The sequence below is a fragment of the Mytilus trossulus genome, chromosome 1 (assembly GCF_036588685.1).
Source record: "Mytilus trossulus isolate FHL-02 chromosome 1, PNRI_Mtr1.1.1.hap1, whole genome shotgun sequence".
Taxonomy (NCBI): Eukaryota; Metazoa; Mollusca; class Bivalvia; order Mytilida; family Mytilidae; genus Mytilus; species Mytilus trossulus.
The window spans coordinates 39568632-39584127 of NC_086373.1; the positions used below are offsets into that span (position 1 = coordinate 39568632).

Below are 15496 nucleotides of genomic sequence, written 5' to 3' on the forward strand. Positions count from 1 at the left end.
ACCAGTTGCTTCGCAGGGCACAGCATTATACGACTGCAGATGTAGAACCCTGAACAGATGGGACAAGTATGGACACAACTTTTAAGTTTGATACAGCTTAATATGTGGATTGTGATTAAATAGTTGACACAACATAGGTTTATGTCACATTATGATTTGGACCCTTTGGACCTTAGACCAATTTGAAAACTGGACCAAAAATTAAGAATCTACATACACAGTTAGATTTGGAATATCAAAGAACCCCATTTATTCAATTTTTGATGAAATCAAAGTTTAATTTTGGACCCCCGATTTAGACCAACTTGAAAACTGGGCCAATAATTAAAAATCTAAGTACATTTTTAGATTCAGCATATTAAAGAACCCCAAGGATTCAATTTTTGTCAAAATCAAACAAAGTTTAAGTTTGGACCCTTTGGACCTTAATGTTAAACCAATTTGAAAACGGGACCAAAAATTAAGAATCTACATACACAGTTAGATTCGGCATATCAAAGAAGCCCAATTATTCATTTTTGATGAAATCAAACAAAGTTTAATTTTGGACCCTTTGGGCCCCAAATTCCTAAACTGTTTGGACCAAAACTCCCAAACTCAATACCAACCTTCCTTTTATGGTTATAAACCTTGTGTTTAAATTTCATAGATTTCTATTCACTTATACTAAAGTTATAATGTACTGATTTCAATTCAAATTTCTAATGAAGTTTGCAACAATAACTGCTGATTTAAATACATCATACAATATTAAAATGTAATAAAAAGTGCTTATTATCACTGAATGGTAAAGATTGTTTTAATTTATTAGTTGGTAGTAAAAATGAAAATACATTGTATATTGTATAAAACTATGATTAAAGTTGATTCAACTACTATTCTATACAAAGAAAGATAACTCCAATTTAATAAAATAATTGCTATTTCACAATATTGTGCAATTAGATATTTCTTGCTATTGTGCAATTGAAAATGTCTTGCTATTGCACAAAACTTAATATGATAATTTTGAATCCTGATTTGGACCAACTTGAAAACTGGGCCCATAATCAAAAACCAAAGTACATGTTAAGATACAGCATATCAAAGAAGCCAAAGAATTTGATTTTTGTTAAAATCAAACTTAGTTTAATTTTGGACCCTTTGAACCTTAATGTAGACCAATTTGAAAACTGGACCAAAAATTAAGAATCTACATACACAGTTAGATTTGGAATATCAAAGAACCCCATTTATTCAATTTTTGATGAAATCAAACAAAGTTTAATTTTGGACCCCCGATTTAGACCAACTTGAAAACTGGGCCAATAATTAAAAATCTAAGTACATTTTTAGATTCAGCATATTAAAGAACCCCAAGGATTCAATTTTTGTCAAAATCAAACAAAGTTTAAGTTTGGACCCTTTGGACCTTAATGTTAAACCAATTTGAAAACGGGACCAAAAATTAAGAATCTACATACACAGTTAGATTCGGCATATCAAAGAAGCCCAATTATTCATTTTTTGATGAAATCAAACAAAGTTTAATTTTGGACCCTTTGGGCCCCAAATTCCTAAACTGTTTGGACCAAAACTCCCAAACTCAATACCAACCTTCCTTTTATGGTTATAAACCTTGTGTTTAAATTTCATAGATTTCTATTCACTTATACTAAAGTTATAATGTACTGATTTCAATTCAAATTTCTAATGAAGTTTGCAACAATAACTGCTGTTTTAAATACATCATACAATATTAAAATGTAATAAAAAGTGCTTGTTATCACTGAATGGTAAAGATTGTTTTAATTTATTAGTTGGTAGTAAAAATGAAAATACATTGTATATTGTATAAAACTATGATTAAAGTTGATTCAACTACTATTCTATACAAAGAAAGATAACTCCAATTTAAAAAATTAATTGCTATTTCACAATATTGTGCAATTAGATATTTCTTGCTATTGTGCAATTGAAAATGTCTTGCTATTGCACAAAACTTAATATGATAATTTTGAATCCTGATTTGGACCAACTTGAAAACTGGGCCCATAATCAAAAACCAAAGTACATGTTAAGATAAAGCATATCAAAGAAGCCAAAGAATTTGATTTTTGTTAAAATCAAACTTAGTTTAATTTTGGACCCTTTGAACCTTAATGTAGACCAATTTGAAAACTGGACCAAAAATTAAGAATCTACATACACAGTTAGATTTGGAATATCAAAGAACCCCATTTATTCAATTTTTGATGAAATCAAACAAAGTTTAATTTTGGACCCCCGATTTAGACCAACTTGAAAACTGGGCCAATAATTAAAAATCTAAGTACATTTTTAGATTCAGCATATTAAAGAACCCCAAGGATTCAATTTTTGTCAAAATCAAACAAAGTTTAAGTTTGGACCCTTTGGACCTTTATGTTAAACCAATTTGAAAACGGGACCAAAAATTAAGAATCTACATACACAGTTAGATTCGGCATATCAAAGAAGCCCAATTATTCATTTTTTGATGAAATCAAACAAAGTTTAATTTTGGACCCTTTGGGCCCCAAATTCCTAAACTGTTTGGACCAAAACTCCCAAACTCAATACCAACCTTCCTTTTATGGTTATAAACCTTGTGTTTAAATTTCATAGATTTCTATTCACTTATACTAAAGTTATAATGTACTGATTTCAATTCAAATTTCTAATGAAGTTTGCAACAATAACTGCTGATTTAAATACATCATACAATATTAAAATGTAATAAAAAGTGCTTGTTATCACTGAATGGTAAAGATTGTTTTAATTTATTAGTTGGTAGTAAAAATGAAAATACATTGTATATTGTATAAAACTATGATTAAAGTTGATTCAACTACTATTCTATACAAAGAAAGATAACTCCAATTTAAAAAATTAATTGCTATTTCACAATATTGTGCAATTAGATATTTCTTGCTATTGTGCAATTGAAAATGTCTTGCTATTGCACAAAACTTAATATGATAATTTTGAATCCTGATTTGGACCAACTTGAAAACTGGGCCCATAATCAAAAACCAAAGTACATGTTAAGATAAAGCATATCAAAGAAGCCAAAGAATTTAATTTTTGTTAAAATCAAACTTAGTTTAATTTTGGACCCTTTGAACCTTAATGTAGACCAATTTGAAAACTGGACCAAAAATTAAGAATCTACATACACAGTTAGATTTGGAATATCAAAGAACCCCATTTATTCAATTTTTGATGAAATCAAACAAAGTTTAATTTTGGACCCCCGATTTAGACCAACTTGAAAACTGGGCCAATAATTAAAAATCTAAGTACATTTTTAGATTCAGCATATCAACAAACCCCAAGGATTCAATTTTTGTCAAAATCAAACAAAGTTTAATTTTGGACCCTTTGGGCCCCAAATTCCTAAACTGTTGGGACCAAAACTCCCAAAATCAATACCAACCTTCTTTTTATGATCATAAACCTTGTGTTTAAATTTCATAGATTTCTATTCACTTATACTAAAGTTATAATGTGAAGACCAAGAAAAATGTTTATTTGGGTCCCTTTTTGGCCCCAAATTCCTAAACTGTTGGGATCTCAACTCCCCAAATCAATACCAACCTTCCTTTTGTGGTCATAAAACTTGTATTTAAATTTCATAGATTTCTATTTACTTAAACTAAAGTTATTGTGCAAAAACCAAGAATAATGCTTATTTTGGCCCTTTTTTGGCCCCTAATTCCTAAACTGTTTGAACCAAAACTCACAAAATCAATCCCAACCTTCCTTTTGTGGTCATAAACCTTGGGTCAAAATTTCATAGATTTCTATTTACTTAAACTAAAGTTACTTTGCGAAAACCAAGAAAATGCTTATTTGGGCCCTTTTTGGCCCCTAATTCCTAAAATGTTGGGATCAAAACTCCCAAAATCAATCCCAACCTTCCTTTTGTGGTCATAAACCTTGTGTTAAAATTTCATAGGTTTCTATTCACTTTTACTAAAGTTAGAGTGCGAAAACTAAAAGTATTCGGACGACGACGACGCAGACGACGACGCCAACGTGATAGCAATATATGACGAAATTTTTTCAAATTTTGCGGTCGTATAACAACTACATAATGTATCAACACATTAAATATACCAAATATACAGAGGTTGAGCAAAATCATCAAAACTGAACTTTACAAATTTTCAGAGGTTTAGAGGATCATGAATCCTAGTCACAGACTATGACTTAAAAGATTGAAATTGAGTTAAAAAAAACACCACGATCTGCTAACCCCTATGAGCTCATGGTCTGGTTTTGGTTGGGTTCCTGTAGCTCAATTATATTTGTTTATTGTATAGTGACCAGTTGTTTGTCTTTTAATCTTTTTCTTCTTGTTCATGCATTGTGTTGTGAGTCTTTTTATAACTTATCCCCCCCCTCTTGCAAATGTCTTGGTATCTTTTCTCTAAGGGACAACATCAAAAGTTCAATGTAGGATAAATAACTTAATTCACATAGTTTTTTTCACTGACTTCATTTGATTACTGATGCTTTTGAAATATCTGTATCATACTGATTTTGTGGTACCAAAAACTGGAAATGTACAATGGTATCTTGTGTAAACCAAAGTTTTATATTCAAACTATAGTGAAATTCATTCCTCATATTTATGCAAAAAACTTTTAGGGAACACAGAAAATTGTTTCCATCCTAATTAGTCAGGTAAAAAAATAAATAATAAACAATCAGATCATTTTTTATTTTACCAAATAAATCTCTGTACATCAGATGAATTCTCCCATTTAAATGGTTTGTTTACAAACAAATAAATTGTTAAAAAATTTACCGCAATATATAACATAGCTTCTGTCCATAACTGTACCCAGGAACCTGGCCTAATATTAAGACGGAAAATTAAATAAGGAATAATAAAATATCTAAACTCAAGCAATTTCTGTGGCACAGTAGCTGCAATTAAACATATGCCAAATACAGTTTTCCATATTTCATCTGTATGTGAATTTGTATTGAGCAATGTTGAAAATGACCAGTATGAATACATATACACAGGAATGAGAAGATATTTGACCACATAATGTCTACTATAAAGTCTTGACCAAATATAAAATGTATAATGCCTATTATCTGATAAAGTATAAAGATGAACATATGTAAAATAGTGGATCAAAAGAAAAGAAATAGTTACAAACATGAAAGCTTTCACATAGCTTGATATTTGTTTAAACGATGTAAGAAAATTGTAGATTTTCCCTGGTGTCACAATATAGGGAAATGCAAAAACGGCAGTGAATGAAATGAAGTAAAATAACTGTGGGAAATTAAGGCTAGCTGTATGGTGACTTCTGTCGCCTACAACAATGCCTTGGTTTACATACACAAATACTAAAAATCCTAAAATAATCATAATATTGCATGCACTTGATTTAAGAATGTTAAATATCAAATACATTAAATTTAGTTCTTTGTTTTGTGGTGGTTTTGATAGTAGTTTAACTATCTGAAATAACGTCACATCATTGTCTTCACTTGGCTGTGATGATCTAGATAGATTTGAATGTTCCTTTAAAGATTTTCTTTGGTAGCCACTCCCACTTATTTCTTTAAACCAATCAACAATGAGTTTTCTTGCTGTTAGACCAGCCATAAAGACTACCCAAATGATATTAGTTTGTCTGAACATTATTGCAATGATTCCCACTAATGAAGCCAGGGCTTTGTTGCCTTGGAGATGAAGTAAATACATAAACAAGACGAAAAATGTTGATCCCACATCTGTGTAATACAGGAAGTTGAAGAAGAACAACAAAGGGAGAAGACTTAATGTCAAAGCTGTCACGATAATCTTTGGCTCAATCTGAAAATTAGAAAATAAAATGGGTAAAATATATGTAACAGAAATATAAGCTTCATAAAAAGAATAAATTAAGTTAAATAGCTATTGTATCTCATTTTGGTGTTTAGCAAGTTATTTAAAGTAAAAAAAATTGTAAGGGTTCCGCGGAACCCAGTGTCTCGCCTACTTTTGCTGTAACTCCCAGGCTCAACAAAAATGAGGAAAACAATCAATAAAAATATTCCTACTGATAATATCTTTTGATTGTAAGATGCTTCTGTCCAAGTTTGGTATATATTTCAGGATAGTTTATGAATCGAATAAATGTTTTAAAAACTTAAAGTGCAGACTGTATTTTATGTTAACTGGATTTATTTTTTTACAAAATTTACTTCTGGATACTATCTTATGACCATAAAAAAGCTTCTGTCCAAGTTTGGTACAAACTCATGATAGTTAAAGAAAGTTATTTAAAAAAATTTAAAAAACTTTAACCACAGAGTGAATGTAATGTTTCCCCGCAGAAAAAACTAAGTCCATTTATAAGCAAAAAACTGAAAAAAAGGAATTTTATTTTTGCAAACTTTACTTCTCAATACTATCTTATGATCATAAACAAGCTTCTGTCCAAGTTTGGTAGAAATCCAGTATAGTTTAAGAAAGATATTCAAATTTTAAAAACTTTAACCACAGTGTGAATGTAATGTTTCCCCGCAGAAAAACTAAGTCTATTTATAAGTAAAAAACAGAAAAAATGAAATTTTATTTTTGAAAAATTTACTTCTGGATACTATCTTATGATCATAAACAAGCTTCTGTCCAAGTTTGGTAGAAATCCAGTATAGTTTAAGAAAGTAATTAAATTTTCAAAAACTTTAACCACAGAGTGAATATTTGTGGACGCCGCGAACGACGACGCCGACGGAATGTAGGATCGCTTAGTCTTGCTTTTTCGACTAAAGTCAAAGGCTCAACAAAAAAGATATTTTTTTTCATCTGTGGAATTTTTTCTTGCAAATTTACCTAAATAACATTTCACAGTTCATCTATGATAAAAGTGCTGTACAAGAATAATGAAACAATAAATATTTAACTGACCATTCAAAGCCCAAAACACCAACTAATGATATATAGTATTAGAGCTCCTTACATTTTAAGTCTTACAATATCAATAGATATAGGAAGATGTGGTGTGAGTGCCAATGAGACAACTCTCCCTCCAAGTAACAATTTTAAAAGTAAACCATTATAGGTTAAAGTACAGCCTTCAACACGGAGCCTTGGCTCACACCGAACAACAAGCTATTAAGGGCCCCAAAATTACTAGTGTAAAACCATTCAAACGGGAAAAGCTGTTAAGGCTGTCAGATAAGAATTATTAATGAGAACATATTTTTTTGTGACTATTTGAGCTAGTTGCTGTGTAACTTATATCATTTAAATATAACATATCATTTATAATAATTTTAATAGACAAAATGATAAGATTGTTGCTGTTTGGTAATAGCTGTCTTTATGATGCATACCTCAAATCTCCTTTTTATATGCAAAATTGAATATTTGACAAAATATAATTAACCTCTATAGGTGAAATACCATCATTTATTTTCCCCTATTAGTCTTTGTTAAATTTGCACTTTTCAAAAAACTGCGCAGAATTTATCTTTGTTTTAAATAAAGAAATACTTGGCATGAGTAAAGTTTATCCTGCCCAGTACTTATGAAAAAATTTCACATAACATTTCATTGCATATAAGAAAATAATGTACACGCATTAGTAACCATGTATTGTAACCTCAAGGTTACAAAATATTCTATAGAAACCCCAAATAAAACCAGATGCTCCGCAGTGCGCAGCTTTATACGACCACAGAGGTCGAACACTGAACAGTTTGGGGCAAATATGGACAAAACTCTCAAGCTTGATACAGCTCTGAATTTGGATTGCGATTAAATAGTTGACACAGCATAGGTTTCTTACATAGAATCTAAATACATGGTTAGATTCAGCATAAAAAAGAACATTCAATAATTCAATTTTTGATAAATCAAACAAAGTTTAATTTGAACCTTGTGTGGACCAATTTATAAACTGGGACCAAATTCCAAAATCTTAATACACGTTTAGATTCAGCATATTAAAGAACCCCAAGAACTCAAGTATAAACCCCTTTGAAATTGGTCAAGAAACGAGCAATTTATACAAAGTATTAGAAAAGTGTTGTTTTTTACCCTTTTTGGCCAATAAATCTTAACTAGTTTGGGCCATAACCCCCAAAATCAATCCCAACCTTCCTTTTTTTAAATGAAATTTTGTGGTACAATTTCAGAAAGATCCATGTACTTACACACAAGTTATTGTCTGGAAACTAAAAAAAAAACTTAATTTGACCTCTTTTGGGCACCTTGTTCCTAAAATTTTGGGACCAAAACCCCCAAAATCAATCCCAACCTTCTTTAAGGTGTTATAAACCTTCTGTTAAAATTTAATTGATTTCTATTTACTTATACTAAAGTTATTTTTACGGAAATCATCCGTCTACAAAAAAACTCTGCTGATGCCGATGTGATACCAATATACGACCAAATTTTTTTTTAATTATTGCAGTCCTTTAAAAATAATGGTGCTTCGAAATACCCATGTCATTTGTTTATGAAACCGAAATTTAATTAACTGCAATAAAATGTAGGATTAATTACCTACAACTGTCAAATTCAAGGGAACATTTTTTTCTACCTATTTTTGTATACAACCCGATGTGACGTACCATGAATTTGTTGGTATTACACCTATAGTTGACCTTCAAGTAAATATCTACAAATACATTTACCTTTCCTTTTTGGTGTAATTTACACATAATTGCATATATTACATAAAAGTTTCCAATGGCAAACAGGAGGTTGACAGATCTTAGCCATAACACTGAGCACACAAAATCAGTCTGAACACCAAGAGCTTTCCCTACTGGTACCAGAATGCCTACTGACATCAAATAGAGGCCAGGTAAGGTAGTAATCATTGGATCCCACTAAAATGAGAGAAAAAAAATGACTTTTTCTGCCAAAATATATGATTTGATTGAAAAATATCAGTCAAAAGAGTTACATGAATCACAGAATCACTTTCCAATCAATCTTAGTTTAATACATGCAATAGAAATAATTTAAAATACAAAACTTGAAAATGTAAATATATATATATAATATTTGTTCAGTGTATTATACTGACCCGTATCAATAAATAAATAACCAGGGATCCATTATTATTTGTGTGATGCAGATTCCATTGCTTATGGTGAACCACAATTCTTATGTTCAATGAAGTTCTCAATTTCTATATAACAGTCAGCTTTAAACAAAACCACAAAATTAAATCCACTTTTAAATTAATAAATTTTGACCTTAATCCATGAAAATTGGTACTCATAAAAATAAATCAATCAACAGTATAAATTTTCCCACCCTGAACAAATAGTGAAAGGCATTATGATTCTTCTTTCAGCATTTATTTATTTTTTCTCAATTACCACTCTTAACATGTTTAACAACATCGACAACAGCGTTAAAACAAATTGTATTTAACATAATGAAAAGACTTTTCTCTCTGAATCCTCATAAATCTCAAACCAAAAGAGCATATATGGGCATGTCATGAGTAAAACACACAATGTTCCCGTTGCAATTATATTAATTCTCCAAATTATTATTTACTGTGACACCCTCCTTCAGAGAAATAGAAATTGACTTTCAAGACATCATAATTATTTGTTTTAACTTAAGAAATAATTCCTTCATGTCATGCTCTATGCTCATTTTAACATGGATAGGCATTATATTTGTCAATATTTTACACTGAGCATTAGCGAGGTGTAAAATGTGGTCAAATATAATGCCTACCCATGTTAAAATGAGCATAGAGCATGACATGAAGGAATTATTTTCGATTCTAATATATGACAAATACAATTATAGATTGAAGCGTACAAAAATACCATAAGAATGTTTGGCTGTTCTTGGTCCTCCCTGAGGAGTCTGTATATTACATTTCATATTTGATAAGATTAAAAACTACGAGCAGGGCAAATATATGTTGTTTGATAAAAATATATAATAAAAGTTTATGTTAGCTGCTTAAACATAAATAATTTAAAAGGATAACGATGGAAATAATGTTAATATAAACAGTAACTCTGTGGGCATGTGTCAAACATATTTTTTGTGCTCATTAGAACACAGCTTTCTTAACAAAGCGTAATAAGGAGGTCATTTTAGAATAATATAATACGATCACATCATTTAATTTTGAAATACATAAGAAACTAATTGACAGCTTTCACAGTTGTGTCTTTTCTCATACATTTTCTTTGTCACATTATATACAATTGAGGCCTTCATCAAAAGTTAATTATATCCTGAGTTATTTTGCCTACACGCACAGTCACCCGCTGGAGAGAGGAGTTTATAGCATTGATATTTTATCAGTGGTTACTATATATAGTAAACTATAATAATGATGATTATGGTTTTGTTATTACGTAAGAATTTACTCATTCCTATAAACATTGATAAAACAACTCAGACTAATAATTCAAAGCCTAAACTACTTAACTAGTTAGAAATATAACTTGTATTTTGGATGTTATAAAAAATGTCTTACATGACTGAAATTTCCTTGACAATATTGTTTTGCTTGAGGAATATGAAAAATCTCATCCATGTATGGATCAGTCTGTTCATTATGAATGGCAAAAAAGGTGAATGCAAACAATAAAACAAGAAAGGCCAGAGCCACTGGGAAGTTCATGATGCAACAATCAACTGGAAAGCTCTAGAGAGACTCCTAAAATCTTTAATATGTGGAGCAGTTATTGCCTTTATTTGAAAGTTTTGAAAAATATTTATTCACAAGGTAACTTCTATCTGCTAAGTAATATGTTTGTAGCTGAAATTAATTTTCAATAAGATAGAATATTGAAAATATAGGTATATGTATATATATATAAAAAGATTGATTAAATTATAATGTTTTACGAAAATAACTGGTCCCTCTCTTCTCCTATTTAGAGATAGGAATGCATGCTTCAAAAAAGCACTTGCTGATCAATATTTTTTTTAAATTTTGATTTAATATTATTCAAAAATGAACAAAGGATGGCTTGAGCTAGAAAGTGATCCAGGTAAATATCTAAATAAGCTTCTGTTTTTGCCACATTTGAGTAAACTGGCTGTTCATTACATTGAGTTATTTTGATTTTAGATAAACATAAAAGACCGGTTGTTTTGTTGACATGATTGATCACCAACTTTAGAAGACTCAATGCTTGCACACAGGCCTACCAGACCACATCATGGCACATGTAGAATTTTCTATTGGTCATCCTGTAGAATTCGAATTTAGGTTATAAATGCGATTTTGGGGGGTGGGGGTGTCAGTGTACTGGTGTTGGTTTGTTTTTTTTGTGTGGGGGGGGGGGGGAAGGGGGAGGGAAGCATCATTGGACATACCTTATCTCTATTTTGTCCATTCTGGGAAAAACAGTCATTTATACAACTTCCTGTTTGGGTCAACGGCCGAAAAATGGAGGTCATCAGTAGTGAGCTGAGGGAGAAAAAACTTTAGAAAGTGATAATCAAGAAACTTTGATTTAGTATGATCCACTTTTTTCGAAATTAAAATTAAAGTAAAAAAATATTTTGTTTGAAGAATTTACGGTAGTTTAAACAGGTCTCATTAAAAAGTATCATGCATGGTGAATTGTTTAAACAGGGTCCCAAATAGCTTCAACTGGATGAAAAAGTTGTGTAATTTTAGAACTTATCCGGAATGGAAGAAATAGCGAATAGGTGTATTAAACCCCTTATTTCTATTGCAAGAGAAACTGTCTGAAGCCACCAAGGATAACAGGAAGACGCTAGAAAATGAATTCAGCTTAGACAGAAGTTAAGAATGACGAAATGTATGATCAGATCATATGTTTTCAAACGTTATATTAATTTGAATTATGCATGCTTTTCAACAGGAATTATGATGTCATGATGCATTCTTAATAGCACGGAAACCCATGAGACGAGGATATCTCTAGATCAAACACTGTATCTTTCTTTTCTAGATCATATGTTGAAAATAAAATTGGAAGATGATTTCTATGATATATGACAACTATATTATATATTCAAGCTGATGATATTACACATATGGGCAGGAATTCACTAATGCTACTTTAGTGTGACATTGTAAGAAAAAAATAAAAATCATTATAAGCTTCTAAATTTTTTACAAATTATTGCTACAAATGGTGTCCTTCTATTTGTAACCAAAAAATCATTTTCAAACTTGCGTCAGTTTGGATTACCAATGCAAATAATGAATTTGGAGCATGTAACATGGACACTTTTTCCAAATTGAGATTAATGATTCCTTAACTTATTCAACATTCAATATCATATATATTGATCACAAAACATTGTCTATCATCAAAACTCTAAAATGTATATTTTCATTTCTTTCAGAAATTTTGTGAAAACAAGTTTCCTCTACTTTTCTGTCAATGTTACATGCAATGTTTAAGAGATAAATACAGTAAGAATCATTTTCTTTCTGAACATGTAAAGGCTCTTTTTCATTGTGTTACCCTCACATTAAAAAATTGTATTAATATTTTTGCAATTATCTCATTTCTGTCATAAAATAGTGACTTAAATGTTGCATGTAACGTGGACACAAAATATATGAATAATGAACCATGCCAGAATTGACCTTAAAAGATATAAAAAGCCTCCAAACAACCATCTGAATGTAAATTATACAATTATACTGCCACATTTCTCATATATGATATTATTTAAATAGTGGTTAATACCAAAACCATTCACCTAAATTTCAGACAGCAGACATATTTTTTAACTATACCAGTAGTTATGCTTGTTCATGGTGGTACACTATGGAAGGCTAAATTAAAAGATAATCAAATGTCAAAATAACCAGAAAAATCAAATTAAGACCAAAGATAGATCAATTGATGAAGGAGTCATCCAAAATTTCTGCAACATGAAACATTTTTATATCAGTAAGTTTAAGCAACCCGTTTTTTTATGCACAGGGATGAGATTGATAAGAAGACAACCACACAACCATCAGCATCCACAAGTTTCTCACTCAATAACTAATACTGACAAAGTAAGGGTACAAAATGATTACATGTATCCCTCATTCATGTGACACAGTAACACTTTAAATTAATAGTATGAAAAACCAAGACAAAATATGGACAAATCTAAGAGAGGTTGATACAGCTGCATTTATTGAGAATCTTATTTTCAATCGTTTACATAACTTCTATAAAGAACAATTTGGGTTTCATCTTTGAGGTTGTTGTCTGATAGACATATTACCCAATATCTCGTTTTATTTCTGCTGGTAAATCTTACATTTATGATAACTTTTTAAGGTTTAAACAATAAATTTTATTTCAAACATTCAAAACAAGTTTCTTGTTTCTTGTTTTCTGTCTCCAACATTTTCAACTATCTATCTGAAAAAAAACCAATTAATCTACCCTTAATCAGAACCAAAATCCATGCATAGATTATAAAATTTACAATAATATAGAAACTCTCAAATATCTTGTTTCGATTTTTCAATGCCATTTCATCTTGAAAACTTGTTACCTAAACTACAGGAAGCCACAATTTAAAGGGCCCCATAATGACCAGTGTAAAACAATTCAGAAGAGAAAACCAACACCCACTAGACCATAGTCCTGTTTTCAACTTTATTTGGCCTTCTTTTACTTTGTTGTTTTATAATTAGCGTCACTGAAGTCTTTTGTAAACGAAAAGCGTTTCTGGCCTACAAAATTTTAATTCTGGTATCCATGATGAGTTTATTATTATTATTTTGAAATCAGAAGGAGCCTGAACCTCTTATAATGCAAAAGATATTCTGGAATGTCAATTATTGGCATAACAATTAAAAAAAATATGTTACAAATGGAATTTCTCATGATTTCTATAATGAGCATCAGTAAATACACATGATACATGTGTTGACTGGTGATTGAAAAGGGATAAATAAACAAGATTTTGAAATAACTATCTTCTACACTGCTGTAGAATGGTCAAATTGGAGATCACTAGTATGTCTGCATACACAGTCACCATCATCTGGTTTTCTGACACAGACAAACACTACTATCTGACTGGCTTAAAGGACCATCACCACCTGACTCACTAATAGGGACCTTATCAGACTGGCTAACACAGACATCATAATCTGCTAGGCTGATAGCTAGGGTTATCACCATTTGACAGGCTGAAAGGGATATCACCATCTGACTGGCTGACAGGGACATAACCATCTGACTGGCTGACAGGGACATCACCCTCTGACTGGCTGACAGGAACATCACCAACTGACTGACTAATATGAACATCCCCATCTGCCAGGCTGACTAGGACACCACCAGCTGTTGGCTGACAGGGACATTACCCTCTGACTGGATTACAAGAACATCACAGACTGACTGACTGACAGGAACATCACCAACTAACTGATTGACTGATATTTACATCACTATCTTCCAGGCTGACAGGGACATCACCATCTGTCTGGCTGCCAGGGACATCACCATCTGACTGGTTGACAGGGACAGTATCTTTTTGCAGCATCTTCCTAAGAGTTTTCTTCATCACATTTATTGCTGATCAACTTTTTCCTTTTTAGGTTTATATTGCCTGTAGATTTTTTTTATTAAAAATTGAATGTAAATTTTCAAGACCGACACCAATTTTGTTGTCAATAAAGAAAATACACTTCTAAAAAGAATGTCTAAATTTAGAAATAAAGATGAAGTTTGATGGTGGTAAAACAAGTTAAATTATCAATAATCTCTTAATAGAGCAAAGGAGTTAGTAAATGTTATCAGTTCTGTTCATGCATGTAACATTGACAGAAAGTAAAAGGTTGTATGTCAATGTTACATACATGAAGACCAGAAGATGAAAGTGGTGTGCTTAATAGTCAACTTTGGAGAAATAATATAATTGCTGCCCAGTAATATCTAATTAATCATTTAGGTTATAAAATGTTATATAAATGTCTGACTTTAAGGAAGTAATACCTTTGCATGTAACATAAAAAATCTGGACACAAAATATTGTTGTCAATGTTACTAACTAGTGTTAAAAGACAAATTAAACAGGAAAACATAAAAACGCTTTAATTTTGTAAAATAAAAAATAAGATAATAGCTCCATATGGCAGTAAGTTTTGTTTACGCATGTAACACTGGCCTGAACATGTGAAAGTCTAAATAATAGACTCTGTCAATGTTACAAACACAATTTCTTAATGAAAAAAAAAGTTTAATTTGGGTTTACTTTATACATTATTTTTTAAAATAAGTATCATAATAATAACTTTGAATATTAAAAATTAGATTAACTGTTGATTTCAACACAGTAAAATCTTCTCATGTAACACAAAAAAGACCTGATACAAAAATCGTAGTCCATGTTACTCATAAAGTTATCATAGGAGCATCAAAGAAATTGTGTGATGACAATATTTCAGATGTTAGTCATTTATAAACTCAGATAAACTCGTTTTAAAGCTCATAACAGAGGTTTGGAAATCAATGCTTTTAAAACATTATAATTCTGGGTTATGTATGTAAC

The 15496-nt window shown here is 30.8% G+C and overlaps 2 protein-coding genes across 3 annotated transcripts in view; one reads left to right on the forward strand and one right to left on the reverse strand.

Annotated features, from left to right (window-relative positions):
• Positions 1 to 4711: 4711 nt before the first annotated feature.
• LOC134724292 (putative Dol-P-Glc:Glc(2)Man(9)GlcNAc(2)-PP-Dol alpha-1,2-glucosyltransferase) lies at positions 4712 to 10644 on the reverse strand. The gene is made up of 3 exons (XM_063587448.1): positions 10479 to 10644; positions 8653 to 8850; positions 4712 to 5842 (listed from the first exon to the last, which is right to left on the reverse strand). Exons 1-3 carry the CDS (start codon positions 10623 to 10625, stop codon positions 4730 to 4732), a joined length of 1458 nt encoding a protein of 485 aa, XP_063443518.1. The 5' UTR covers positions 10626 to 10644; the 3' UTR covers positions 4712 to 4729.
• Positions 10645 to 10880: 236 nt separating this feature from the next.
• LOC134724308 (ubiquitin carboxyl-terminal hydrolase calypso-like) overlaps positions 10881 to 15496 on the forward strand; it is a 30956-nt gene continuing 26340 nt past the window's right edge. For both annotated transcript variants that reach the window (XM_063587450.1, XM_063587451.1), the window contains exon 1: positions 10881 to 10998. In XM_063587450.1, coding sequence (XP_063443520.1) covers positions 10962 to 10998 — 37 coding nt within the window. In that variant the 5' untranslated portion in view covers positions 10881 to 10961. The remainder of the gene's footprint in view (positions 10999 to 15496) is intronic.

Excerpts from the sequence above, each read along its gene's own strand:
- LOC134724292 (XM_063587448.1), bottom strand. The coding sequence starts at position 10,625 with ATGAACTTCCCAGTGGCTCTGGCCTTTCTTGTTTTATTGTTTGCATTC. Across the intron at positions 8,851-10,478 it reads GTCAAGGAAATTTCAGTCAT|TGGGATCCAATGATTACTAC; the intron begins GTAAGACATTTT and ends CTCTCATTTTAG. Across the intron at positions 5,843-8,652 it reads AATTACACCAAAAAGGAAAG|ATTGAGCCAAAGATTATCGT; the intron begins GTAAATGTATTT and ends TCTAATTTTCAG.